This window comes from Oreochromis niloticus, linkage group LG23 (genome assembly GCF_001858045.2).
Source record: "Oreochromis niloticus isolate F11D_XX linkage group LG23, O_niloticus_UMD_NMBU, whole genome shotgun sequence".
Lineage (NCBI taxonomy): Eukaryota > Metazoa > Chordata > Actinopteri > Cichliformes > Cichlidae > Oreochromis > Oreochromis niloticus.
In genome coordinates, this window is record NC_031986.2 from 12,864,572 (window position 1) to 12,890,302 (window position 25,731).

The following is a 25,731-nucleotide window of genomic DNA, read 5'->3' on the forward strand; positions in this document are numbered from 1 at the left end:
AGCATAGTGTCTTCTTTAAACTACTCATCAGTATAAAAACTAATCTCTTTTGACAGGTATAAAATTAGCATGATTCTGACTTATTACTTCATTTCTAGAGTCTAATAATATAATACATATTTTTAAAAAAATGCAAACATAAAGTGAAAAATATGAGGAGAAAAAAACACCTTAAAACTGGAGTAAAGACATTTTTAGGATTTTATTTATATTTTGTATGTTTCTCAGATTTATTCCACAAAGCTGATTCTCAGCAGCGAAAACGATTCAACAGTATACACAAGCATCAAGGGCGACTTCAACTTATGGAGCAACACAAAGTTCAGAGACGTGTGTTGTCTCAGAGGAAAAAGGCAGAGCTGTTGTCATATCAGGTGTTCAGCAAACAGATGGCTCGTCGACGGCGGCGGCTCCTTCTGTGACAGCTTTGACGCACTTCGCCATTGTTTGGGAAGCCCTGCTGATGGAGTCTGAAGACAGAAAGAAGCAGCACAGATTATGATACATATTTGCTTGTCCATTATTTTGAAAGAAACAGCTATTAAATATATTAAAAAATTTAAAAATAGAGAAACATACCAGTCATGTAGAAGTCCTTTACTGTAAGCTGAGGCGGCACCAGAGGAGCTGCTAAGAGCTCCTGGTTCACAGTCTGAGAGGAACAGAGTGAGGAGATAAACAGCTGAATCAAGATGTCAGGAAAATCAGAGGCAAACCAACTAACTGTGAGTGTTTCTGTACCATAGCGAGCTCATTGGCTTGTTTGAAGTAGTTTGCCTCCTCTACATCGTCGTAACGGACCAGGTTAGGAGAGACCTCGGCTAGCCTGGATCGGATCTCATCTAACGAGTCGTAGGGCAGCGTTACACCTGTCAACTGTAAACGCACAGAGATATTAAGATGACTAGTTTTGTGTTAATAGTGAAGATCAGTACAGAATACTCGAAACGCTTTCTGCTTACTTCAGACAAAGCTCTGATGATCTTCCAGTCCTCTCTGGCCACTCCAGGAGCAGTGACGGCTATCTTGGTGTGCTGACTCCTGCCTTCAGTGTTGACATAAGTGCCGTTTTTCTCTGTGTATGCAGCACCGGGTAGGATGATGTCTGCCATTGGTGCTCCTGCGTCACCGTGATGACCTGAAGGGGTTGCAAATTGATGTGCATTCATTTCCCCAGATTAGCAGCATTTGTTTTGTCAAACCTGTGTGCGTGTGTGTCTGTGTACGTACCCTGGTAGATGATGAGGCTGTCTTTGGGCAGGTCAGCTCTGCTGATGCAGCCCGCATCAGCTCCCAGCAGGAAAAGCACTTTAGGTGGATTCTTCCTGATGGCGTCCACTCCGGCCTTGTAGCCTAGATCGAGGGCAGCCACTTGACTCGCCACCCTGCTCTCACACACACAGACACACACACAGTATGAGCATCTACTGTATCTCATTGCATTAGGGTTAATTGAAATCAGCTGCATAGCTGTACCTGTGCAGGACGTTAAGGACTTTCCAGCCGTCCTCCACTCCGCTGCTGGCTCGGGCGTTCTGAGCGATGGTGGAGACGGCGCTCAAAATTGCAACTCCATCTTCTCTTTGCAGAGCGCTGCTGCCCACAACCACAACTGGACGCTTGGCAGCTGAAAGGACCTGCCAGGAGAGAACAGAAAATAAGATATTCAGTCTGCAAATGACTGCCCCTCCCTGAGCCTGGCTCTGCTGGAGGTTTCTTCCTGTTAAAAGGGAGTTTTTCCTTCCCACTGTCTTCAAGCACTTGCTCATAGCAGGCAATCTGATTGTTGGAGTTTATTCTCTATATATTCAAGCGTCTTTACCTTGAGGTGACTGTTTTGTGATTTGGCTCTATAGAAATAAAATGTAACTGAACTGATCTCACCGGACGACGTGCATGTCCATTACCTTGCAGAAAGCATGTGTGCCATTGGCCAGCTGCTTCAGGACTGAAGTGTCTTCTCCTAGGTGATCGTACGTGTAACTCAGGTCTACCTTGTGGCCCACCATGGCAACCTGCAGCTCATTATGGAGCCAGCTGATGGAGTGAGATGATAACAATTACCAAACTTTTTAAAACAAACAAACAACTCAAAACTTAGACTTAAATAACAAACCGTTAACTGTGATATGGGTTTACCTCTTGCGGATTCTGGCATTGAACAGCGGGGCTTCATAGCGAGGGTTCGTTCCCACGAGCAGCAGCAGGTCACAGTCCTCAATGCCAGCAATGCGAGAGTTTAGCAGGTAGTTGGAACGCAGGTCAGTTCTGCAGAAAGCGAAAAAAGGTGTAAAAAATAACACTGTCAGCTAATAAAGCCGTGTATTTTTGCACCTAAAGGATGATGGGAGGCTCTTCCTTACCCTGCACCTGCCATGGGGAACAGCTCCTCAGTGCACAGGTTTTCTGAGTTGAGTCTGTTGAGGAGATCTTTGAGGGCAACCAGACCTTCAGCGTCCGCCATCCCTCCCACTATGGCTGCCACCTCACTCCCCTGCACACTCTGCAGCTGCACAAACACAAAAACATTTATGCATGATGACGGCCCCAAACTTCCTGACTACAAACAACAACAAACCTTAACGTTTCCCGGAATTTATTTATGATTAATTTAATTACCAAGCAAGAGCCAAAGAAGAAGCAAAAGCACTTACTGCTCCAGCAACACGAGTGAGAGCGTCCTCCCAGGTGGTCGGGGTCAGCTGACCTGATTCATCCTTCACCATTGGTTGGGTCAGCCTCTGCCTCTTCAACCCATCATATGCAAACCTGCAGATACAGTTTAGTTCAGATACAGTGGAATACATATATATATTTTAAAAAAACAAACACCCAACTGTTTTAAAGATGATTATAAAGTGTGAGACTTTATTTCCAGTTCTGTATTACCTGGTCTTATCAGAAATCCATTCCTCATTGATGTCATCGTGGAGCCTGGGCAGTATCCTCATCACCTCGCCTCCTCGTGTGCTCACAACAATATTGCTACCGACAGCATCCAACACATCGATTGACTCGGTTTTCCTGCAAAGACAGCGGAACAACATGACGTAAAACTGCTCCGGGAAGTTCAAGAGAACTCGTGTTAAATAAATACAATCGAGCATCAGACCCTTTCCTACCTAGTCTCCCACGGTCTTGCAGTGAAGGCATAGGGCTTGGAGGTGAGCGCCCCCACAGGACAGACGTCGATAACATTGCCCGACAGCTCCGACATGAACATCTTCTCCACGTATGTCCCGATCTGTAGGTCGTTTCCTCTTCCTGTCGTCCCCAGGTCTTCAACGCCGGCGATTTCGCTGGCAAAACTACAAACACATGCAGGCAGGGCAAGCTGTTTGAATATCCACCTCCACGCAAATGTTACAGGTCCATCAGAGCATGAACTGGTTTTAATTATTGTACATCAAATCTTTCAACACTGTTTTCAGTTATTTATTCACCCTTTATTACAGAAGTGCAATATTTTCTTGAATTACTGTGACCTTTCCCTCTTGAAGCACACATTGATGTCTAGCACTGTGCATGTATGTGCGCGTTTTAGATGAATAAGTGTGTTATCTGTCTTTATTATGTCCTTAAGTTTGGTTTCTAGGTAGTTTAAAACACAATTATAAAGGAATTGTGGACCTTCCATGAATGTAACGTGTCTTTAGCCACATTACATCGCTGCTAATGCCACATTATTACATTATTTGTGACTGACGTGTACGACACACTCACCGGACGCAGCGTGTGCACTGGATGCAGCGGGTCATGATGGTTTTAATGAGAGGACCTATGTTTTTGTCCTCCACTGCTCTCTTTCCTTCTGAGAAGCGGCTGCGGTCTGAACCAAACTGCATGGACTGATCCTGAGAAAAGAGGTGAAAAAGACGGGAAAAAAGCTGATCCCTTGATCTAAATGCACTCATGAGAATAGCTTAAATTACACTTCTGCAAGGTTACCTGCAGGTCACACTCTCCTCCCTGGTCACAAATAGGGCAGTCCAGCGGGTGGTTGGCCAACAGGAACTCCATTACTCCCTCTCTGATGAGACACAAACACATGAATACACGTCTTTAGTTTTCCTTAGTTTGACCTGATGTTTTCAAAGTGTGCCCAAAGTTTGAATAACATTAAGCTAGAACCAGAGACCGCTACAGTTTTTACCTGGCTTTTCGTGTTTTCTCTGAGTTGGTGAGGATGTTCCAGCCTTTCATGACGGGCATGGCGCAGGCTGCTACTGGCTGAGGGCACATGACACGGCACGCATACATTACAAATAAATTACTAATCATTTACACTGAGATTGGTCCCAAAGCATCTTAAACTCAGTCTCAGCTAAAATCCTTTTCATCAAGTATAAACAGGAGCCTCACGTTACCTTTGGCGCTTTCTCAATCTCCACCAGACACATGCGACAGTTTCCTGCCACAGAGAGGCGCTCGTGGTAACAGAACCTGGGGATTTGAACCCCGACCTTCTCACAGGCCTAGCGAGGAAAAGAAACAAGACAGTTTGGTTAATATACGTGATGTGAAATTACAATCCAGGCTTTGGCAAATAGATTGCCAGGTATTTTACGTTTTCTTGCTAATTTTGTGGTCTGCCTTCTTTAGAATTAAAGTGTGAAGATGACTAACAGATGAGTCAAAGCTTTGCTAAAATATGCACATTCCTATTGCACTAATATTCCTTTATGAAACAGGAAAGGGACTAAATGTCAGTTGAGCTGTCATTAGTGGTTACTGCCCAGTTGACTGGTGCTTCAAGGAATCATAAATCCAAACTGCGTGGTGTTATTTCATAGTGTTTGAAAACTAGGCCAAAACTTAATCCAGAGATTAGCTAGTTACCTAAGACTGACCCATTTGTTCATCACCCCATCCTCGCTACTCTACACTGGCTACCTGTTAGATACAGAATTAAGTGTATTTGAGCCCATTTTTGAATATGAAGCTCAGCTCCACTTTGATGCACGAAATTACTGTCATGAAAACACAGATATCACAAAGTACTACACAGAATGAGCTGGCAACACTAGGTGACATCTACAACAGCTTACAGTAAAATTGTGTGCTGAAGCTTTATTACCTGCAGCACAGTAGTTCCAGGCTCCACTTCCACTGGTTTCCCATCCACAAACACCTCCACCATGTTGCTGGCCGCACGCACTGGGGTACACACTTGAAGTGCATGCACATAGAAAAAAAAATGAACTGAAAAGATCCTACTCAATCAAAAGGCACATTTTTATGCCTGTTACATGCATACAGTAGGTGCTAAATTTAGAAACTTGCATTAACTGCTATGTAATCTCGACTCTAAGTCACAGACCATACCTGGGTTGGAAGAAGCCAGGCTGCCCTTGGCGGCTCCGGCTAGAGCCCGGCCAACGGTCGGCAGTCGCAACATGACTCTGTGAGAGAAAACATATGACAGCTACTCAACATGCTAATGCTGAAGTCACCATAATTACTTAAAGTCTACACAAGTGTTTCCAAAGGAGAAAGCAAGCAAAATGCCAGGTCTTTACTCGTGTTTTCATAACACAATCACTACAGTGCAGAAAAACGACTAAAGGGCTTTGCTGTTGCCACTTTTGTCCCCTTCTGAAAATGCTGAGGACCAATAAAAGTAACATGCAAAATCATGTCGCTCACAAGGCAAGTTACAGTGTCCTACATCTGTAAAACACCTGAGGTCCTCAGCAGTAGCGTCATGCACGTAATTAACTAGATATTTGAGGCGATATAAGTTTGTAATACAAGTGTCCTACTTTATTACAAACTGTACGAACTCTTCTCACGAGACTTTCTTTTTCGTAGGGTGGACAAATTACTACATAATCACATTTTTACACATACAAATATAGGATTTATTACATGGTTGTTATGTTGGATTCAGTAAGTCTAGTCTAGATGACAAACTCCTACTCCAGAGCTACGGTACCCAGTGCTTCTGGCTTTGCAGTTGTCAACAATAACAAGTGTTATTCGCCGTGATTTCAGTGTTCAGCATTTTAACAAAATAATGCAGAGAAATGAAGAATTTACAAATGATATCGAGACAACAAAACATCAAACAGCACAGCACAAAGGCTTTAAATAATACTCTGCTTATGTGGATGTGCTAATGAGCTGCGGGCTAACAGCGACAGCTAACAGTATTACTCAAGGACACAGAGACGCTGCATGTTCGTAGAGGGTAACGAAGTTATAAGCGCAAATATTTCCTTTTTCGTTTCCTTCCATTAAATTACACATATATGTCGATGCGTTCATGTATGCATCACATTTGTTTGGTTCTTACCTTTCGCTATTTGGCCTTCTTGACCAGAACAGCGGTGATCTTAGTTATACCACCAATTGAAACGGCTATGGCGTTAGCGGAAATAGCAGGATGTCGTGTTTCCGCTTGAATACGAGGTCACAATTTTCACAATAAAAGTCTTAAATTCGTTCAAACCAATTCATTGGTTCAAACACTAATATTCAGCATAAATTACAGTTTTTATTTACAGTCTGTAGCTTCAATATAGCAACAAAATATCCCCGACTTCTTTTTCCTTCCTTCCTTCGTTCTTTTTAGTTTTAAGATAATATTTAAAAAATAAGAAAATTAAAGTAAAGTAAAGTAAAAATGTAAAATACAATTTTACATCGCCTTTATTTAAAATATGACGATGTTTGGAAAAAAAAGAAACTGAACTTGGTTTGTAAATTTCATCTTATGGAGATAAAATGTATTAATAATATGGAACAAAGCATTGATATATTTCTGTGTGTTTTGAGAAAACAACAACAACAAACAAACAAACAAAAAACCCACTGATAACTACACGGCGTTTTAAATTGCCACACTGGAGACTTTCTCACCGTATGAAAGTTCAGACTTCACCTTTGACTACATTTCCCATGAGGAAGAGAACGTTACCGGAACTATCTACGTGTGCATTTTCGCGACAGTTCAGGAAGCATCATATGCAAACAGCTACAAAAAACGAGCAGTAGTTTGTGCTTTCTCATGTGAAGGACTATAAGAGAAACAGGTAATTTTGTCTTTAAGTGAGGAATTTCAGTCGTTTACCAAAAAACTAAACAGCTACTGTTCAATTTGCGTTATGGTTATTGCTGGTGAGACTTAACGGGCCGTCTCATCTTATTAAAGTAGCTAGCAACATGCTAACTGTGTCTGCTAGCAAACAAAGCGACAACGAGATTAAAACATATCAGTGTTTATGCAGGAAGTCACTATGATTAATCAGTATGTATCCTATTTAATTGATACGTATGAGATGACTTTACATAATGTGTAGATGTTTGATCCAACTTAGTGAAAATGCACCAGATAGCTGCTTCTGTGCTGTTCTTTTTAAGCAGTTGTTTTTTATTGAAGAAAGCCAAGAATGCTTATCAATCATAACTTGCTGTAGGACATATATAATATTACAGGTTAAGAAAATATAGTGTACAAGTTTGCTTTGCAGGACTATGCGCCAAATTTGAAACCTGAATTTACAGCTAAGGTACAGCTTATATATAACGTGCATTAGGCTGTAGGGCATCGTGTCTAGGAGTTAAGCTTAATGAACTTCTCTATGGCTGTCCATGGTTTTTCAAAATGGCTTTATTGTGGGTTCCTTATCAATTTTACAGTCACGCACCAAATCCTTCATACTAAGCATCTAAGCACATTTATATGGCAAATGTATCACACAGAGCATGTCAGGTGTAATAAAAACGAGTGGAAATGCATGTAAATCATCCACCATTGCTCTGGAAGCTTTGAGAGTAGGCATAAAATGGCATAATACAGTATAGTTATAAGTTCATCTTAATTTTGTCGCAGGTTAGAGTCCTTTTCACTTTTCACTCTTCTTATCTGATTTTCAGCACCATGTTGCCGACCACAAACAGCAACGGTGCCCTGGCTTCCAGGGACGCTGCACGCCACACAGCGGGCGCGAAGCGCTACAAGTACCTGCGGCGGCTGCTTCATTTCAGACAAATGGACTTTGAGTTCGCCCTGTGGCAGATGCTTTACCTGTTTACCTCTCCTCAGAGGGTGTATCGCAACTTCCAGTACAGGAAACAGACTAAAGATCAGTGGGCCAGAGATGATCCTGCTTTCCTGGTCCTTCTCAGCGTCTGGTTATGTGGTAAGTCAATACTCATTCCCTAAATAATTAAACAGCACTGTGGTCAAGGTTTAATGAGGATATTTGTGAAGTTTACCTCTAACCTAATCTGTTTGACTACATTTAAACAATCACTTGTTCTGCCAGTGAAACCCCGATGTTGGCTCTCTGCTATGATACCTAAACACTCCCTGTGTTATTGTACAGTGTCAACAATAGGCTTCGGTCTTGTGTTGGAAATGGGAGTCGTGGAGACGCTGAAGCTGCTGCTCTGGGTCGTCTTTGTTGACTGTATAGGAGTCGGTCTGCTCATATCAACTATAATGTGGTGAGCAGTAGGATTGAATAAATTAATGAGATGTCCTCTTATTTACTCTAATTAAGGCGTATTGTTTGTTCTTTACTGCATGCCAAATCTTATGTGTTCTTCTCCAGGGTGGTCACCAACAGATACCTGCTGAAACAACCCAGCAGAAACTTTGACGTGGAGTGGGGCTACGCGTTTGACGTTCACCTCAATGCTTTCTACCCGCTTTTAGTCATCCTGCACTTCCTGCAACTTTTCTTCATCAACCGTGAGTGGCCTGTAGATCTGTATGAGTTTAATCAGCATGTGTGAAATTAAATTATCTGATTCAAACAAACTAATGTTCGTCAGTACAGTTAAAATAAAATTTAAAGGGCTAAAGAAACATTTATAATGCTCTTGCTTCACTACATTTCTCTTTTTAATTTATTATTTCTTTAATTTTGTACCATGGTGGTTGCTAATATTTAGGTTTGATAATTTCTCCATAGATGGATTACAGCACTGATGACTCTTCTTGTGTGTTGTTTTGTGTGTTTTTAGATCTTGTGGTGATAAATTATGATTGGTTCCTGGGATATTTTGTCGGGAACACTCTATGGTTGATTGCTATTGGTTATTATCTCTACATAACCTTCTTAGGGTACAATGGTAAGTACTCTGCACATCATAATGCACACAACTGGTGTAAATTAAACTGCATGCACTTTATTTTTTTTTTATCTGTTGTTGATTTCTTGCTGAAAATTCAGTTTCATTGTATCTTAGTTACATTAGAAATGAAAACTATTTTCTTACTTTTTTAATTCATGAATTTGCAGGTTCATCATTTGTTGATTTTCTTAGTCTTAATCTGTGAAAATACTGACTGTTGATTTCTCCAACAATGTGTCACCTTGCTATCACTAAAAAGCTGCTGTAAATTGGTGATTAACGCCAAAAAGTGATCAGAAAAGTAGCATAATATTTTCTACTGCACATGAAAATGTTTCATAAGTTTTTGTAACTTAACAAATATAATTTTGCTATAATTTACAAAGTCCAATCAGCCCTAATTTTCAACATTATTAGTATTTTATGGGTTTAGGCTACGTTCACACTGCAGGTCTTAATGCTGAATTCCAATTTTTTGATCAAATCCGATTTTTTTGTCTGCTTGTTCACACTACAAATAAAATGTGACAGCAAACGCGCTCTAGTGTGAACCCTCAAAGCGGCCTGCATGCGGAAAAGAAGACGTCACACACAACGCGCTCTGTTTAGACCCAGAGCAAACAGTATTGTTTGACTGATGGCCCTTAATATAAAGACTTGTTTCTGACTTTACGTTTCCCAATTTTGCTTTAAGTTATAACGTTACTTTGTTATTTACATATGGCCTAATAATTATCCTTATTGCTGTTTTAGAGAGGAGCGGTGCTTCAAAGGATAGTTGCAGATTTCTGTAAGAATCTGCAGATTATACAGTACAAATAAAATGTTCACGTTTCTCCAACATTGTCTTCCCAACAGTTTCACTGGATGGCCAAAAAGCGTTCACGATGTCTTCTCGGGTGCTTCTCCGGCGCTGATAATTGGCCTCTGTCTCATGTCAGTGACGTAAAAGATGGATTTAATGCGACATGACCGTTCAAACAGCAGTCGCGTTCTAAAACCTCAGATATGTATCGGATTCAGTACCACATACGAAAGTGACCCAGGTCGGATTTGAAAATATCGGATTTCTGCTGTTCACACTGTCATACCATGATCGGTTGTGGGTCGCATGGGGTCAAAAAAGTCGGATTTGATGCGCTTTCCCCTGCAGTGTGGACGTAGCCTTAGATGTACAATGACAAAATGTAATGCAGCACTAAACTGTGATCTTGATTTTGCTACCATCTAGTGGCCATTTGGTGGCATTGACACAAGTGCAGCAAACTTTAAACATTTTCCACTAAAGTAAAGTGAGAGGGGTTTAACTTATTAAAGATTATTTTTCTTGTTGGCTATAAAGCAGCATGATCACCATGGAGCACGTATACCTTGAGAGAAATGTAGTTTGTGTTTCAGTGTGACTGCAGTTTTTGCTGTCTGTCAGTCGTTCATGTAAAGAGTCTTCTCTTTCAATCCTCACAGCTCTACCCTTCCTGAAGAACACCGTGGTGCTGCTCTACCCCTTTGCTTTGCTTGGCCTCCTTTACGTCCTCTCCATATCACTGGGCTGGAACTTCACTCAGGGTCTCTGCTCTTTTTACAAGTACAGAGTCATGTAGGACCGTCTTGCCTCTGAGAGTGGACACTAGCTGGCTCCAGGCTGACGCAAAATCTGTTTTCAGCTCATCTCTACGTGACAATGACTCCACGTCCAGCTGCTGTCAGACAGGATTTAGCTAAGAGGGACCTCTGGTGGACTCTTGGTAAACTGGTTGATTGATGCCGAGCTGGGTGACACTGCTCAGCTCTCTCTTGATTTTCTGTTTGGCTGTGATGTTGAGCTGCGGCTACAAAGTCAGTAAATGGTGATGTGTTCAGACTGGTGACAGAAACGACAGGGGGTGGGGATGAGACGCAGCTTTTACTGTTGTTCTTTTGTATGATTTGTAAATATGACTCTGGCAGGTTGTAATATAAACACAGAGGTTTGTTTCTGATGAGTTTGCTTTGTTTCTTTGAGTTTTCTTAAAAAAAATAATCAAATCCTGCTTATTGAAGAAGAAAAAAAAAGGAAAGTGGAGAAACATGGGATGCAAACTTTTTTCTTTCTTTTCTTTTCTTTTCTAGAAGTGTACATTCCGAAGCACTTTCAATAAAAGGTTTTAACTTAAAGTGCCTCAGTTTTATGTGCTGGCACAGGTTCAGCACGGATCAGTTCAAAGCTGTTCTCTGGAACGTTTTTGTAGTAGCACACTTCAGTCTCACGGTGTCGCTGTTGCAGTTGCAATCACAACTGAGAAACTGGCTGAAGCATGCTGATGCTTTTGCTTTCTGTGTAAATGAAGAGTGACTGTTACAAAGGCTGGAAGATCTTAGCAGATGTGTTCAGAGTGTCGCTTTTGTTCATACTGTTGATACAAAGTAAAAAAGAGTAAAATATCCTGTTATCCTCTGACATACTAAATAAAACAGAAAATTAATATAGCCTTATTAACTTTATAAAAGTTATGTTACCAGTAGAGATAAACAAATAGCCCTAAATGTAGAAAATGTATCTTAAAGTCCATAAAAAAATCTATTTTATTTAAGAAAATATCATATGCAACTTGCAAGCGTTAAAGAAATCATTCAAGTAATTACAATAATTATGGGATGTTTGCATGTCAGTGCAGCCTCACGTTAAATGCCAGGAGCAAGAAATTGATTTTCCCAAAAAGCGCACCAATAAACTGAACTCAGTTCTGCTTAATATTAATTTTATCTCTTCTTAAATGGCTGATGGTAAGAGCAGATGTTACAATTAGGTAGTGGAAAGGCAAAATAGGCATGTTAAAATGTTATCACTATTTAATCAACATTCACAGAACAAAATGTGCATATGCTTGCAAAAAAACTTTTAATTTATACAAAGTGGACCTGCTATTTTGCTTGTAGCAGAATGACTCCATCTGCAGTTTTTTCCCCCTTGTAACAGTAACAGATTTGCACACATGAAGGTAGCTCCAAGGAACATCTTCTCAGCATATCTAACCTTTCAGAAAAGATTAAAAGTCCAGCAGTGAAACTGGTGTGAAGTGCTCTGATAGTAACAAAAGTGAATAAATCACTTGTTGTCATCCGTTTCACTTAGTGCATTGCTGCCAGCTCCTCTGTAATCTCAAACTATTTTATTATCCCATGCTCTCATCGCTCACCACTGACTAGCCAATCAGTGGCATGCAGACTGACAATGCCACATTTTTGGATTGCCTTGGATCGCTTGGGACCCTGGCTGAATAGGTGCTAAAAAGGACTTGGTACCAGGTGCTGCCACCTATTAGAAAACCTAATGGAAACTAATGGAAAAGGGCTGAGTGAAGATAGTATGAAAGGTAGAATTCAGTCAGTGAATGTAATCGGCACTATCACTTTAAATATAATTGATGTTTCCTACTCTGGATCTCTCAGTGTGCACATTTTTTTTTCTCTCCCTGGGAAATAAAGTAGCTGTATCTTTATCTATGAAGAGCCTTCAGCTTTCAGGCCTTTCTTCTGTGGAACCGGTTTCCAGTTTGGATTCAGGAGAGAGCCTCTCCCTGAGTCTGGTTTGCTGGAGGTTTCTTCCTGTTAAAAGGGAGTTTTTCCTTCCCACTATATGATTGTTGGGGTTTTCCTCAATTTTCTTTGTAATATTGTAGGGTATTTACCTTACAATGTAAAATGCCTTGAGGCAACTGTTGTTGTGATTTGGCGCTGTATAAATACAATTGATTTAAAAAATTGAGCAAAAACTGTCTTTGTGTTTTAGATATTCCATTTATGTATTGCAACTTCAGCTTTATCTAGCCAGGACTATGATTAGAATACGGGAAAGACGAGGAAAAGAGGGTGAAGGGTATGGGCTGAACTTTGTGCCATCAGAAACTGAATTTGAATCAGTTAAATTTGGATGTGAATTGCTCAGATTGAATCTGAATTGCTCAACTTTGTATTTCAGGTATTTTTTGTTTAAAAAAAACAGTAATTAATCATACACTCAGTAACCCAAGAATTATTAATAATTATTATGGTAGTTAAACAGTGATAGTCATATATCATATCATATCATTTCAAACCAGGGCGATCCAGTAATGCTGCACTAATGAATTAGACCAACTATTCACTTTATCTAAAGTTATTAAGTTAGCTAAAGAGTTGGGATGCCGTGTAAGACATAAATAAACCTAAAATACAATGGTTTGGAATTCTTTTGCACATTTCCCTACTGTAGGGGTGTCTGCAAGCATACAGGGCTCTGAGAGGGTACAAGATGACAACTTTGGAATTCTACTAGAAACAGTCGATCATATTTGTCAAAGCTGAACCCAGGGCAAACTAAGCTAAAATAGCGTTTTTAACCCAACTGTTAGATTGTTATCGGTTTACAAGATGTTTTTTCTTATACTGGCAATTCATTTATTACCAACCTGAGAGTTTATCCGCCGGTCATTTGACATGATGAATGACTTCTGAATACTTAATCTGTGCCCCGCTCCAGCTCAAGATGCCGCAGGTCCGCAGGTACCACATAGCTCTATAGGTGCTTGATTACTCTGCAGCTTTCACAAAGGGCCTGGATGTATGACCCCAAAAACTGAATTTAAGAACTGAAATTGAATTTATGAACTGAAATTGAATGGCGAGAAGTGAAACTGAAAGCTTTCAAGAGCTACATTTAAAGAGGGATGGGATACAATTTCAAATTAAATTAATTCATTTTCAAAATATAAAATTCGGTTTAAATTTAGTGACCATCATTTTCAAACCAATACATTGGATTTCAAATTAGGCTAATTGGAATTCAGTTTTATAAGCTTTCATTCAAGTTGAGCAATTCATATTCAATGTGAGCAATTCAAATTCGAATTTAACTTATTCATATTCAGTTTCTGATGGCACAAAGTTCTGCTCATACACCTTTTGCAATTATGGCACAAGTTTTAGAGTGTTAGGATTAATAGGTTAGGGGTTAGGGTTTGTTTTTCAGGAGTTAGGGTTAGTGGGTTAGAGGTCAGAGTCTTGAATTGCATTAGCAATCGCACAACGTGGACATGGCATCTTGGCCTTGCAAAACCTTCCGAGTGAAATGTGCAATCAATCCCTTTTTGATTCATTGTAATTGTTTATTTGTATATACAAAAAAAATCTGTACTTTTTAATGTCTCTTAGTATGTTTTGTATCATCAAATTTATATTGCAAATGTAAATAAATATACGTGTAATGTGGCTAGCCTCATTTCATGGCTCTCAGGTATTTAGAAAGAATTAACTACCAGCTTCTTTATTTACCACCACACAGTCGACGCAAACTTGGCAGTAAACTAAGCAGTTTCTGTCAGATGGTGTTGGAGTGACTGATCTGTTTAACTTTTTCAAAACCAATTTGGACAAATTGTTTCTGAATGGTTTGTCCGACTGTAGCAAAAAGGGCATTATTTGTTATGATAAACTATACTCAGGCCTCAGAGCTTACAGAATCACTCTATTTGACTGCATTAATTAACATTTCCTTGAACTTCTCTAAGTCGACTTTCTTCATAATGAAGACTGTGTGTACTTTTTTCAGCTTCTCCATGTAGTCCAGCACCATCATACCTCGGGTATACATCCCCTCCAACTCCACAGTCACTGCAACCTAAATAAGGAACACAAGAATTCATTAAACAATGAGTTTAGCTCAAATGTTTTCCACTGCAACCGGACAAAAAAAGCATCAGTCACTTACCTCTTCGCTCTCAGTTATGAATGCATCGTCGATGGCTGCAGCCATGGCGTAGGCGTCACAGGGATCAAACAGATTCCCTTGTTCTTTAGCTTTCTGTTCACACAGTGTGTGAGAGGTATTTAGATATCTTGTAATATTCTGCAAGTTGCCAATGTCACCAGTGGAGCACCAAGACTTAAGCAAAGGTCTGCCAGTAGTATGTACGCAATACTGAAGATGGGTTAAACTAAATGCAAACTGGAGATTATTTTCATGTACAAAGTGATGACTTAAGACACACTCTTACCTTTCTTGAGTGGCGTGAAATCTTTTCCACAAAGTCTGATTTTTCAGTATGTAAGCAAAACCAGGTATCACAGAAAGACTAAGGGAGAAAAAAGGAATGTGAGATATTTTCAAATATTAATTGAAATACAAACTCAGTGTTAGCAGAGATCCTTTAAAACTTTAAAACTGTTCAGACATTATTCATTGCAACAGAACTGAAGCCCTCATTCAACTTGTTTCTCTCCTCACCCATGGCAGGCTGTTCCTGCAGGTGAACTCCCAGGTGGCGATGTAGGTTGGGCATGTGTAGCGGTCCAACACATTGTAAGCCGCCTCTGGGTCACATACAAAGTTAAACTCTCCACATATTGTGACGTTACCCCTGGCTGCACACAGACACAAACACAGACCTTATTGTTACATATTTCAGACATATATAAAACTAAAATCACAAATGGATCATGAGACACAGAGACAATACTCTCTGAGGAGACAACCTACATTCAATGTTTCCCCCCATGATGTAGAGCGCCTTCAGCTTTTTAGGCAAGGAAGGCTCCAACTGCACTGCAACAGCCAGGTTAGTGAGGGGGGCAGTGGCTACGAGGATCACCTGAAGGCCAGAGACAGAGTTGTATTGATGATTTTTGTGCCCCATAACCTTGTTAGTACACGCATATCACAGGAAAGTTAACATTTTCATTCATATAAAAAGCTTAATGGTGCAGAAACTCACCTCTCCAGCGTTCTCGTTCACAAGGTCGATAATGGCCAGTTCAGCTTTCTTCTTCTGCACCAGATCCAGGCCTGGAGCATGTGGATCGGGAACGTCCCCAAACCCGTCTGTCCCAAAGAAATCATTTGCATTGATTGTACGGGCCACCAGAGACTTTGAGCAGCCACGATACACTGGAATCTGTATGAGTATTATAGGCTGGATGTAAGAACAGATCTGCCAACATATTCATGTACAAAGGCTCTCTTACAGCGTCACACAAACTTATGTCCAGCCTGTTGCAGACTTTCAGGACACGCAGGACATTTCTGAGGACGTTCTTTACAGATGTGTTGCCATGGCAGCAGGTGATCCCCAAAACTTCCACATTAGGTGTGGAGAGGGCCATCATGATGGCAATAGCATCATCCACCCCAGCATCCACATCAATGATGAGCTTCTTCTTCATCCTGTGTTCAATCACAGGATTCAAACTTTAAGCGTGATTCTTTCTAATAATGCACACCTCATTCCTCTAAAAGGATCTGGCACCATCTATCCCTCCATTTTTTAACCGCTTGTCTAATTGGCGCCTATTTGAGCTGTCAGATGAGGGAAACAGGCAAACACACAGAGAACTACAAATATTTATACAGAAAAAAACACAATATAGTATTTTTCTTTTCACACTCTCAAAACCTTTCTCTTATAGCACAACCACATGTTTTGCAGCCATTCCTAAATATGAACATGAGGTTAGATTGAAAGGCTGCTTTTTACTGGTTTTTATGGTAGACGCAGGGGGAATATGTTTTAGATACAAATTTAAAATGCATTTAAAAATAATGCACAGGAAGATGGGTTGAGCAAGCAGACTCTTAAGGTGTAAACCTGTATCCTTTGGTAATCGCCTAATGCAGGAGTGGGGGAGGGCCGGTGTGATGCAGGTTTTAGACGTGTCCTCGATTCAACACAGCTGATTTAAATGGCTAAATTACCTCCCCGACATGTCTTGACGTTCTGCAATGAACTAATCTGATATTGAACTAATCATTTGATTCAGGTGTGCTGACCCAGGGTGATATCTAAAACCTGCAGGACACCAGCCCTTTAGGTCTGGAGTTCCCCACCCTGGCCTAATGGGTGTCTTTATCTTAGTATTAATGTGTAAGGAGACTGTTACAAAAAAGCTAATTGCTAAATAATTAAGATAATTTAGCAAGCTACGACGAACATTTTCATTTTTTAGTGTAATACAGTAAAAATTTAGAAAATTTCATCAACTGCTGTAAGTAAAATATGATGCCCTTTTACCTCTGCATTTATTAAGCATGAAGGGTCTTGGCCTTCTACTTACAATCTGTGCTAAACTGCAATCTTGATACTTTATTTCAGCAAGTATGTAAAGTAATCCTGCAGCATATTTTCCCACTCACACGTGTCGGTATAGCTGTGTTTGCTAAATACCTTGGTTGGTGTTAAGTACTGGATACTTTAGGTTAGGCTGGGTATCGATTTTGATTTCTATAATTGATTTGATTCCGATTCACACGAGGTCCCGATTGGATTCAATTTTGACTCAGACAGTCAGAAATATTATAATTCTGATCCTACATATCCATATTTTTGTATTATGTATAAAAACAAAGCTGACACTTCACAATTAACTGAGGATAAAACACAGAAAAACATGAAGGCCTGGCTTTTTATAGCAGATAACCTTAAAAATATTCTACAGTAGATCAAAAACGAAAAAAACAAAACATGAATGAACATATGAACTTTACCCGATGCTGCTGAAGTGAAGCAGAGCAAAGTGACAGAGGTTTTGTTAGATACACAGCTAACCGGTTTTCAATCTGGGATAATTTTAAAAAGTTTACATTTCTTCGATATTGAACAGCAGAAATGAGGCTTTCTTGTCGCAGGTAATTTCTGAAAACAACAACAACAACAACAAAACAGCAGCCGACAGCGCTGTACACAACGGTAGACTGTGCGCAATAAACGAAGAGATAATGCAGAAAATAGAGATTTTTTATTGGAAACTGGTGTCTGAGTACACTGAGAGACAGAGCTGTGCAGGAAGTGATTTTATGGGAGCAAAACTGCCAAAGTAAGAGGAAATTAATGACGATATTTATCAAACGTGAAGAGTAGTTTTGGCCTTCTTTTGCCCTGATTCAGTGAATTTTGGTCGGAGAGTGATGAAACTTGCAGCTTCACAATTTGCGAGATGTTTACATAAGTCCTGCGGGGGTTCCGCGCTTTGCGTTTACACCTTTTCCCGTGTACCTGCTCTCATTTGCTGTTTTAGCTGTTTGGAGGTTGTTAAAATAGTTTCGTGAGTTTTAACCGTTTCTGGGAAAATACATTTATATTTAAGAATAGATTCATTGTTTAATGAATCGAAATCTCATTATTCAAACTAAAATGGATTTGAATCGAAGTAATCGAGTTTTTAAACTCACCCCTACTTTGTCTGTTCAGTGGAATTCAATCATTCAACCTTTTAATATCTAAAAAGGGCTTTAACTTTTGCATGCAATGGCACAGAGTTAAATTTATGCATATAAATGAATTTCTTGCATAATATTTTTAGTTCTTACCTTGGTATGATGTGAGTTTTAAGCAAGCAAGTTCTGAGTTTTTGGCAGCTACTCGCTTACACCAATGAAAAGATCAACTGAGACACTAAGAGAAACTGAAACTTCAATATACCACTCGTGACTTGGTATTTCCAGTGTTTATATGTTCTTATGAAGCCGCATCAAGTTCTCTTGCTGGTTTGCCAGTTGATGGAAGATTTTCAACATCCAAATTACCTGCTATCAGCACATTTAACAATAATTGATCCAAAAATCAGAAAGGACAGTTTACTGATGGATTTGATGTGCCATCTTAAAAACTACAACTGCAATTAAAAAAAAAAAAAAAAAAAAAAAAAAGCGGTGGCAAAGTTTAAGATGAAAATAAAAACAGGCGGCAGTGACTTACAAGCCTTGTGAAACCACATTTTATTCACAGCGCGGCACAAAAACATATCTAATGTTTCAACTGAGAAAATGTACTACTGTACTGTACATCGGAGTCCGCAGGGTGGAGGGCACACCCCATTTATATCGAGGGGACGGAGATGGAGAGAGTCAGATGCTTCGGGTTCCTGGGGATTAACGTCAGTGAGGATCTGAGCTGGTCATATCGCGTAGATGTGATCACAAAAGCGGTCAAACAGTGGGTCTTATTTCTGTGATGGCTGAGGATGTTTGCACTACAGCCGCCAGTTGCGGTTTTTGATATTACAGGGGGGCATCATGCCATCGGCAAAAAAAAGTTGATTGCGCCTATGCTGCCCCAACATCATGGAAGCGCATTTTTGTGATTGCATGGGCACTGATTGGTATTCTATTGCCCATTTGCGGGGAATGAGGGCGGGGAGTAATTTACGAGGTGCGCCTGCTGCTTTCTGCACAGGGGGGAGAGGGGCGGAGCGGCGGGGGATTCGCTGGCTGGCTGGAGCGGCATGTAATAACCAGCTCGCAAAATAAGACGAAAAACAAACCAACCAACAAGCACAAAAGCACAAAAGCACAAAAGGGGGGCGGGGGGTGGCTTCCAAATAAACCACATTTCATTCATTATATTGTCGATCCAAGCCTATTATGTATTAATTATTCTTTCCTGAAGTGCAAAATTACTGATAGAAGATGGACAAGAAAAGGTCAAAGCCATCAGGTCCTCAGTTTAGGAAAAAAAAGAGAAAAGAAGAAGAGAAACGAGCAAAAGATAAATGTAAGCAGATGAGTCTTTGAATAATGGCAGGTAGACATGTATCCCGAAACAAGATAACATTCATTAGTAGGGTTTGGGAAAACTTCTGTTTAATTTTGTTAGCCACTTGGCTATGATCGTAAACAGTAGACAGACAGTAGACACTGACGTGGCTTACTGAATCTTTTGCACAATGTTAATTAGCCATTAATTGGAAGAGGTGTATTGTTGATTTGTCTCCTATTCTCAGTGTATGACGAATGTTTGTTAGCCGTTTGCTCCCCCCCCCCCCCTCTCTCTCTCTCTCTCTCTCTCTCTCTCTCTCTCTCCCAGTGCTACAGTAATTTTAGTAATCTGTATTTATTTATTTTACTTTTTCTTTCGTACATGTAATATTAAGGTGGCTCTGAGACTAAGAGTTTCGTTGCCGGTAGTGATATGCTCTTGTTACCTGTATATTACAAATAAAACTTGAAACTTGATTTCAGGTCCCTCTCCTCTTTAGTCTGGAGAACGCAGCATAAATGACTTGCAAAAACAATTTCAAGTTTCGATTTGTCCGTCCACAGAACAGTTTTCCATTTTGCTTCAGTCTTTCTTGAAAGGGTTTTGGTTGCATTTCTGGGTCTTGTTTCTTCTTCTTTTTTTCTTTGCATGATAGAGCTTTGACCTGCATTTGTGGATGGCACGGTGAACTGTGTTTCAAGAAGTGTTTCTGAGCCCATGCAGTGCATTTTTTTTCTTCTTATTGTGGTAGAACGTGAGCTTTGAGCAAGTGAGGCGTGGATTCTTGGCAGTCACTTGCTTGCACAGATAAAAAGATCATCTGATTAGACATCCAGAGAAACCCAAACTTCAACATACCAACTGGCAAGTTGTTGTTGCAAATGTTTATATGTGGCCACTATCCTCAAACCTTTGGTACATTCTTTTTAGTTTACAGTAATCTGATGCAAGAGCAGCAATATCCAAACTACCTGCTGTCAGACTTTCCCCGCAGGTGCATTTAACAATAACTGAGGTTAAAATGAGGAAAGACAAAGATATGCTGATGGTTTTGCTGTGGTACTTGAAAAAACAACTACACTTTATTTAGATAGAAAACAGCTTACACATTGGTTATAAAGGTAAGAACACCACACATGGGGGTGCACACTACATTACAAATATTGTTGTTTCATCCAACTTTTAAGTTCATTGTTGAAGAGCGTATAGAAATATATGGGGGCATCTTTCATTAGCATGATACACCACACTCCCCCAGGGATACAGTTGTGCCAAAACAGGTCCACATGTCTTAATGAAAGAGACTCATCCCTACATAAAGTCAGACTCCAAGTTCATTTGATCACCACAGATCATGTGTGGTTACATCGTTTGCAAAAACCTCAATCTAACTCTATCTTTTCACCTCTGCTTAGAGGAGTTTAGTCTGAGGACACTCAACAAAAAGGTGTTATTGTAAAGGGGTGTGATTTCTTACTCTTATGAGAAGCAAGAGTGAACTTGAGGATCAGGTTGGACGTGTCTATATCCCAACGACACTTCCTACAAACTGTTGTTGAACACAAATCTCTGTAGGGCTGAAGCATGATTGTGAAAGGTGTGTTAACTCATTATATTACAGGCTGTGCTAAACTGCATTCTTGACACTTGATTCGAGCAGGTGTGAAAAGTAATCCTGCAGTATATATCGCCACTCACACTTGACAGTACACCTGTGTTTGCTAATATCTTGCTGCCACGGTACAGTGTAAATATAAGCAAATGAATGAATTAAAAAAAGAAAAATGCATTGATAATTTTCTGCTAGGACTATGTGTTTTTTAAGAAGTTAGTTAACTGGATTATATTGCAGAAATACTTGAAGCTCCTTAACTATTTAATTACATTTATTTCTAAATTTAATTAAATTTTTTGGGCCATCTAGAATCCATTATAAAGCGAGCGACCGCTCCACCACAACCTGAGTTTTTACATGTTTGCATGAGGAGATTTGGGTGGGATATAACCAAACATAAAGGGTGATTCATATGGTTTTGAGGCAGACTTAAGAAAAGCTTTAGCCTTTATTTTTGCTTACATATATATGATTTAATTCAAAGGTGAAATAACTCTGCGTTATTGTAAAGTGTGGGACCAGATTTAGTAATTTAAAAGGTGGCTGAGTGCTGTTTAAGTGAACAATCTGCTCATTGGATTTCAATCATGACACCTTTAAATTAAAAAAAATAATAAAATCAAATCATTGAATTAAAAAGATTTATGTAGCTTTAACTCACACATGTGATGCCATAGAGTAAAATCCATGCATAAAAATGAACTTCTCACATAATTTGAGCTTTGAGCAAGTGGCATCTTGTTCCTTGACAGTCACTTGCTCAAAAAGGTAAGAAGATCATCTGATCACTTTCCTGAGAAGCCACATTGCATTCAGCTAGCCTATACTCCTAAGGACCCTGAACTTGTCATTGGGGTGCAAAAGCATGAAATTTACTCCACAGACATTTAACAATGACGGATGCTAAAACTAGAAAGGTCAAGGATGTGCTGATGAGATGTTAGTGGTACTTTAAAACTACACTTTATTTCAGAATGTCAAGGCATCCTTTATTTAGTAAGACTTTCTATTATATCATAAAAGTACCACCACAACGCATGAGTTGGAGATGACCTTATATTATATATAATATATGGCTATAATTAGGGATGCACCGATCCCGATACTGGTATCGGGTATCGGGGCCGATACTGTAAAATGTGTGCGTACTCGTACTCGTAAAAGTCAACCGATACCATGAACCGATACTAATGTAGCCCGGATGGGAATTTGGGAGTAGATACTCATAATTCCCATGGACTTGAACGCCACATAAGGTGTTCACAGTTCACAGAAGAGAACGGCATGGAGAGATGCACGAGGTTAGTTGAACCAAAGTGAGAGACTCGGCTAGTTTTACTGAGGTTAACTTGCACAAAAGAGTGTGTGACTAGAAAGCTAACCGTGTGAGAGCTTCGCAACAGAGTGTGGGTGAAGTGACTTTTTGTTTCAACAGTCGCACCACCGTGGAAAACTGTGTTTCCAGCCATGACCGCCGAGGCTAAAGGCTAGCCCGGACTGCTTGGCTGCGCCACGGAGGCAGCTGCTATGGACTGTCGGAGAGCTGGACAGTGACGGGCTAACGCGCTGTAGCAGAGACAGCATCGGGTCTGCAGGGAGTGGATTTAGTGTGGGACTGGTGAATGGCGACCTACCGAGCAACGGAACTGTAAGTCAGACTTTTGTGCTCTTACTGGGGAGAAGAGGATTTTTCTCCATCGTCCGGCGTGAGCAACAAACAGGCCTGCAACAAGTGTGAATGTGAGTGTGTGTGGGGCCCATGTGTGAATATTGTATGTTTAGTGGATTTATATAACGTGTTTTGGAGTGTATATTAGTGAGTCACTTACCAAAAGGTGATAACATAAGTTGGGTTGTTTAATATAATTTGAAAGGGAATTATTTCATTTATACAGTGTATTTCATTTGGTTAAGGAATTGGAATATCATTTGAGTTTAAAAAAGGGATGTGTTGTACAGTATTTGTCTCTGCCCTTACGTTCAGTAAACGTTTCGTTTGTGTTAAAGAGTTGTCTGGGGTCGTTTCTTTACTACTGGTTAAGTTTAACTTGTGTGTGGTAGAAGTATCGGTTTTTGTACTCGGTATCGGCAAGTACTCAGATCCAAGTATCGGTATCGGATCGGTTTGAAAAAATTGGTATCGTTGCATCCCTAGCTATAATATAACACATATATATTATATTCTATCACCTTACATCTTGTGAGTCAGGTTTTGGCCAGCCACATCTTATTTATCAGCTCCACTAAATCCTTGTTCAACGTTTTTTTTGTGCCCTCAATTTAAAAGAAAGGAAGATCAGATCATGTGAGGATCAAACAAACAATTTAAAATAATAATAATAATAAGAACTATTCAATATATACATTAAATAAATAACATTAAATATTATTTATATAACACAAAATCACAACAACAGTCATACACAGCAAAATGACCAGTGTTAAATGAACTCCCACAGAGTCATTTTCAACACTTTTTCAGGGTTTATATAGCTCTACACTCTTTAGAGTTAAATCAACATTTTTGAAATAGTTAGAATATTTAACACTGTGCCAGAGTTCATGTTTTAACTCTCAAAACAGAGTTAAAATAACACTTTAGAGACTGAATAAGTGACTCTGCTGAGATACAATTTTTAACCTTCTGGTTAGTGTTGGCTTCACTCCCTTTAGTGTCAGGCTTTCTACACTGAAAAGTGTTAAAATTAAACTCTGAGAAAGAATGACATTGCACACAATAAATGTTCCCAAAAAGGACATTTATTGTGTCATCAAAAAATTGTGAATGACGGTACAATGTACACTGTCTAATCTGAAACATTGTATGACCTTTTCATATCAAAAGGTTTATTAAACTTTATATGACATTTTCACTATGCATCTCTCCTCTGAATGCATATAGATGGTTATCAAAACACTCTGTAAACAACTTGTTTCCCATAAAAAATGTCATCTTCAACCAAAAGTAAATCACGTGTTTGACAAAAGACGGGCATGTCTTCTTCCACTGCACTGCAAATAACAAGTCCAGCTTTATATTAACTTGGGACAAATTAAACACAAAATGTGCTTTGAAAAGTTCATCAAATGAACCAAGTGAGTGGCTCGCCTGGCATGGAGAGATGCTTATCCATGCTGATGTAGATGGTGTCAATCTTGCTCTTCTGAGGGAGGTATGGTTGCTGACCTTTTTGATTGCAGAGATGCTCTTCCAGACTGCAGCATGACTGGGGTTGACATAAGGAAACTGAAAATTATTCACAGAAATGATGTCCAAATACAGAAAATAAATAAATGTAGAAGAGATTGCTCAAAGACTTTTATATTATTGAAATTTCATTAGATAATTACCTTTTAAAAGACTACGAGTCTCTGACTTGCATCACTTGCACTGATTTTTGGAGCCCTTTGTCCTCCTGGTGGTGGTGGAAGGACAACAACAACAGCGATGCCATTTCTTTTTCAAAGGCTGAAGATTAAAAGACACAAAATTAATACCATTTCATCAAATGTACTGATCTGTTTTACAATGAAAACAGGGAAAGTTAAGAGACTTATGAGTCTTTCATCTATTGTTGAAAGTTATCAAAAAGTAGATCAATTTATAGAGATACACAAGAAAAAATCTATAGGATTATTAGTTCAGGATGAACATACAAACAAAACAGACATTTATTGACTTTATATTAAATTCTAAGAGCAAAACTAGAGAAAGTGGACAAAGATTTAATTTGTCTTAATTGTATGAATTTAAATGTTAAAAAACACAGAAACAAATTAATATTTGCCACTGAATGCAGCTTTAACCTTTAATATACAAAAAAATACAACTCACTTGTAGAATCATCTTAAAGATTTTCTGGGTGACCTTCTGCTGACTGCATCAAGTGAAGCAACTTGAAGTGAGCTTCTTAGCCTCGTTTGTGGCATTTGGCCTGAAGAATGTTTTCCATTTCTGAAGCAACCTGGAGGATGTGTCGTCATCGAACAGGAGAGTGAAGTCTTGCTCCACCTTTAAGAAAGAAAATTGTTTTTGAAACAACTGCTAGCTCCAAATTCCAAACCATTTTAAAAAAACGAATTCTAACTTACCAGTCCTTTTGTATCTAGGAAGCTTCTGCTTGGGTCATTAACAAACCTCTGACGGTGCTGAAAGGTCTCTTTCATCTTCTGGAAAATCACAGAATGGTCTGTAGTATGTTTGAGCAAAGACATGGCCTCCTTGCAAGCATCCCCATCAAGCTGGTGTATAACATTCACAGTCCTTTGGAGATTTGGGCCACCTGAAGAACTGTCTGTCAACCTAATAGGTGGTGTTGGAGATCCACGACGAATCTTTCTTTGGACAGTTTTCAGACGCCAAGAAATGTATCCTGCACCCCTTGCTGCATCATAGAAGTGCTCCTGGATAAGTGAAAACACAAAATATTTTGTCAGATTTAGCTCATAACAAAATATCAGATAATTTTTATGTCCATCATTAAATAATTTTGTGTTGTATAAATATGGACTATTACATAGGCTTTGTCTGCATATGGATCCTTGAGC

General features: G+C 39.6%; 3 protein-coding genes across 3 annotated transcripts; 1 reads left to right on the forward strand and 2 right to left on the reverse strand.

The window, feature by feature from the left end:
- Nucleotides 1–183: 183 nt before the first annotated feature.
- Nucleotides 184–6,419, reverse strand: ndufs1 (NADH:ubiquinone oxidoreductase core subunit S1). Its single transcript, XM_003455884.4, has 19 exons — nt 6,296–6,419; nt 5,326–5,402; nt 5,078–5,169; nt 4,368–4,475; nt 4,154–4,230; nt 3,949–4,030; nt 3,724–3,854; nt 3,123–3,308; nt 2,890–3,024; nt 2,655–2,769; nt 2,364–2,509; nt 2,140–2,268; nt 1,908–2,037; nt 1,477–1,637; nt 1,231–1,385; nt 963–1,138; nt 742–876; nt 580–652; nt 184–470 (listed from the first exon to the last, which is right to left on the reverse strand). Exons 2-19 carry the CDS (start codon nt 5,396–5,398, stop codon nt 379–381), a joined length of 2,196 nt encoding a protein of 731 aa, XP_003455932.1. The 5' UTR covers nt 5,399–5,402; nt 6,296–6,419; the 3' UTR covers nt 184–378.
- Nucleotides 6,420–6,885: 466 nt separating this feature from the next.
- Nucleotides 6,886–11,238, forward strand: unc50 (unc-50 homolog (C. elegans)). The gene is made up of 6 exons (XM_003455885.5): nt 6,886–7,034; nt 7,879–8,144; nt 8,331–8,451; nt 8,559–8,698; nt 8,974–9,081; nt 10,549–11,238. The coding sequence occupies exons 2-6, from the start codon at nt 7,883–7,885 to the stop codon at nt 10,683–10,685; spliced, it is 768 nt and encodes a 255-aa protein (XP_003455933.1). The 5' UTR covers nt 6,886–7,034; nt 7,879–7,882; the 3' UTR covers nt 10,686–11,238.
- A 1,930-nt stretch (nt 11,239–13,168) lies between these two features.
- On the reverse strand, nt 13,169–18,483 carry LOC100704193 (inosine-uridine preferring nucleoside hydrolase). Its single transcript, XM_019351343.2, has 8 exons — nt 18,401–18,483; nt 16,081–16,263; nt 15,813–15,992; nt 15,578–15,689; nt 15,326–15,462; nt 15,096–15,173; nt 14,810–14,902; nt 13,169–14,719 (listed from the first exon to the last, which is right to left on the reverse strand). The coding sequence occupies exons 2-8, from the start codon at nt 16,258–16,260 to the stop codon at nt 14,567–14,569; spliced, it is 933 nt and encodes a 310-aa protein (XP_019206888.1). The 5' UTR covers nt 16,261–16,263; nt 18,401–18,483; the 3' UTR covers nt 13,169–14,566.
- Nucleotides 18,484–25,731: the final 7,248 nt, after the last annotated feature.

Coding starts and splice junctions, on each gene's coding strand:
- ndufs1 (XM_003455884.4), bottom strand. CDS start 5,398: ATGTTGCGACTGCCGACCGTTGGCCGGGCTCTAGCCGGAGCCGCCAAG. Junction 5,170..5,325: donor CCTGGCTTCTTCCAACCCAG/GTATGGTCTGTG, acceptor ATGCACTTCAAG/TGTGTACCCCAGTGCGTGCG. Junction 877..962: donor TCATCAGAGCTTTGTCTGAA/GTAAGCAGAAAG, acceptor GTGCGTTTACAG/TTGACAGGTGTAACGCTGCC.
- unc50 (XM_003455885.5), top strand. CDS start 7,883: ATGTTGCCGACCACAAACAGCAACGGTGCCCTGGCTTCCAGGGACGCT. Junction 8,145..8,330: donor TCTCAGCGTCTGGTTATGTG/GTAAGTCAATAC, acceptor GTTATTGTACAG/TGTCAACAATAGGCTTCGGT. Junction 8,699..8,973: donor GCAACTTTTCTTCATCAACC/GTGAGTGGCCTG, acceptor GTGTGTTTTTAG/ATCTTGTGGTGATAAATTAT.
- LOC100704193 (XM_019351343.2), bottom strand. CDS start 16,260: ATGAAGAAGAAGCTCATCATTGATGTGGATGCTGGGGTGGATGATGCT. Junction 15,463..15,577: donor CATGGGGGGAAACATTGAAT/GTAGGTTGTCTC, acceptor GTCTGTGTGCAG/CCAGGGGTAACGTCACAATA. Junction 14,720..14,809: donor TCATAACTGAGAGCGAAGAG/GTAAGTGACTGA, acceptor TTCCTTATTTAG/GTTGCAGTGACTGTGGAGTT.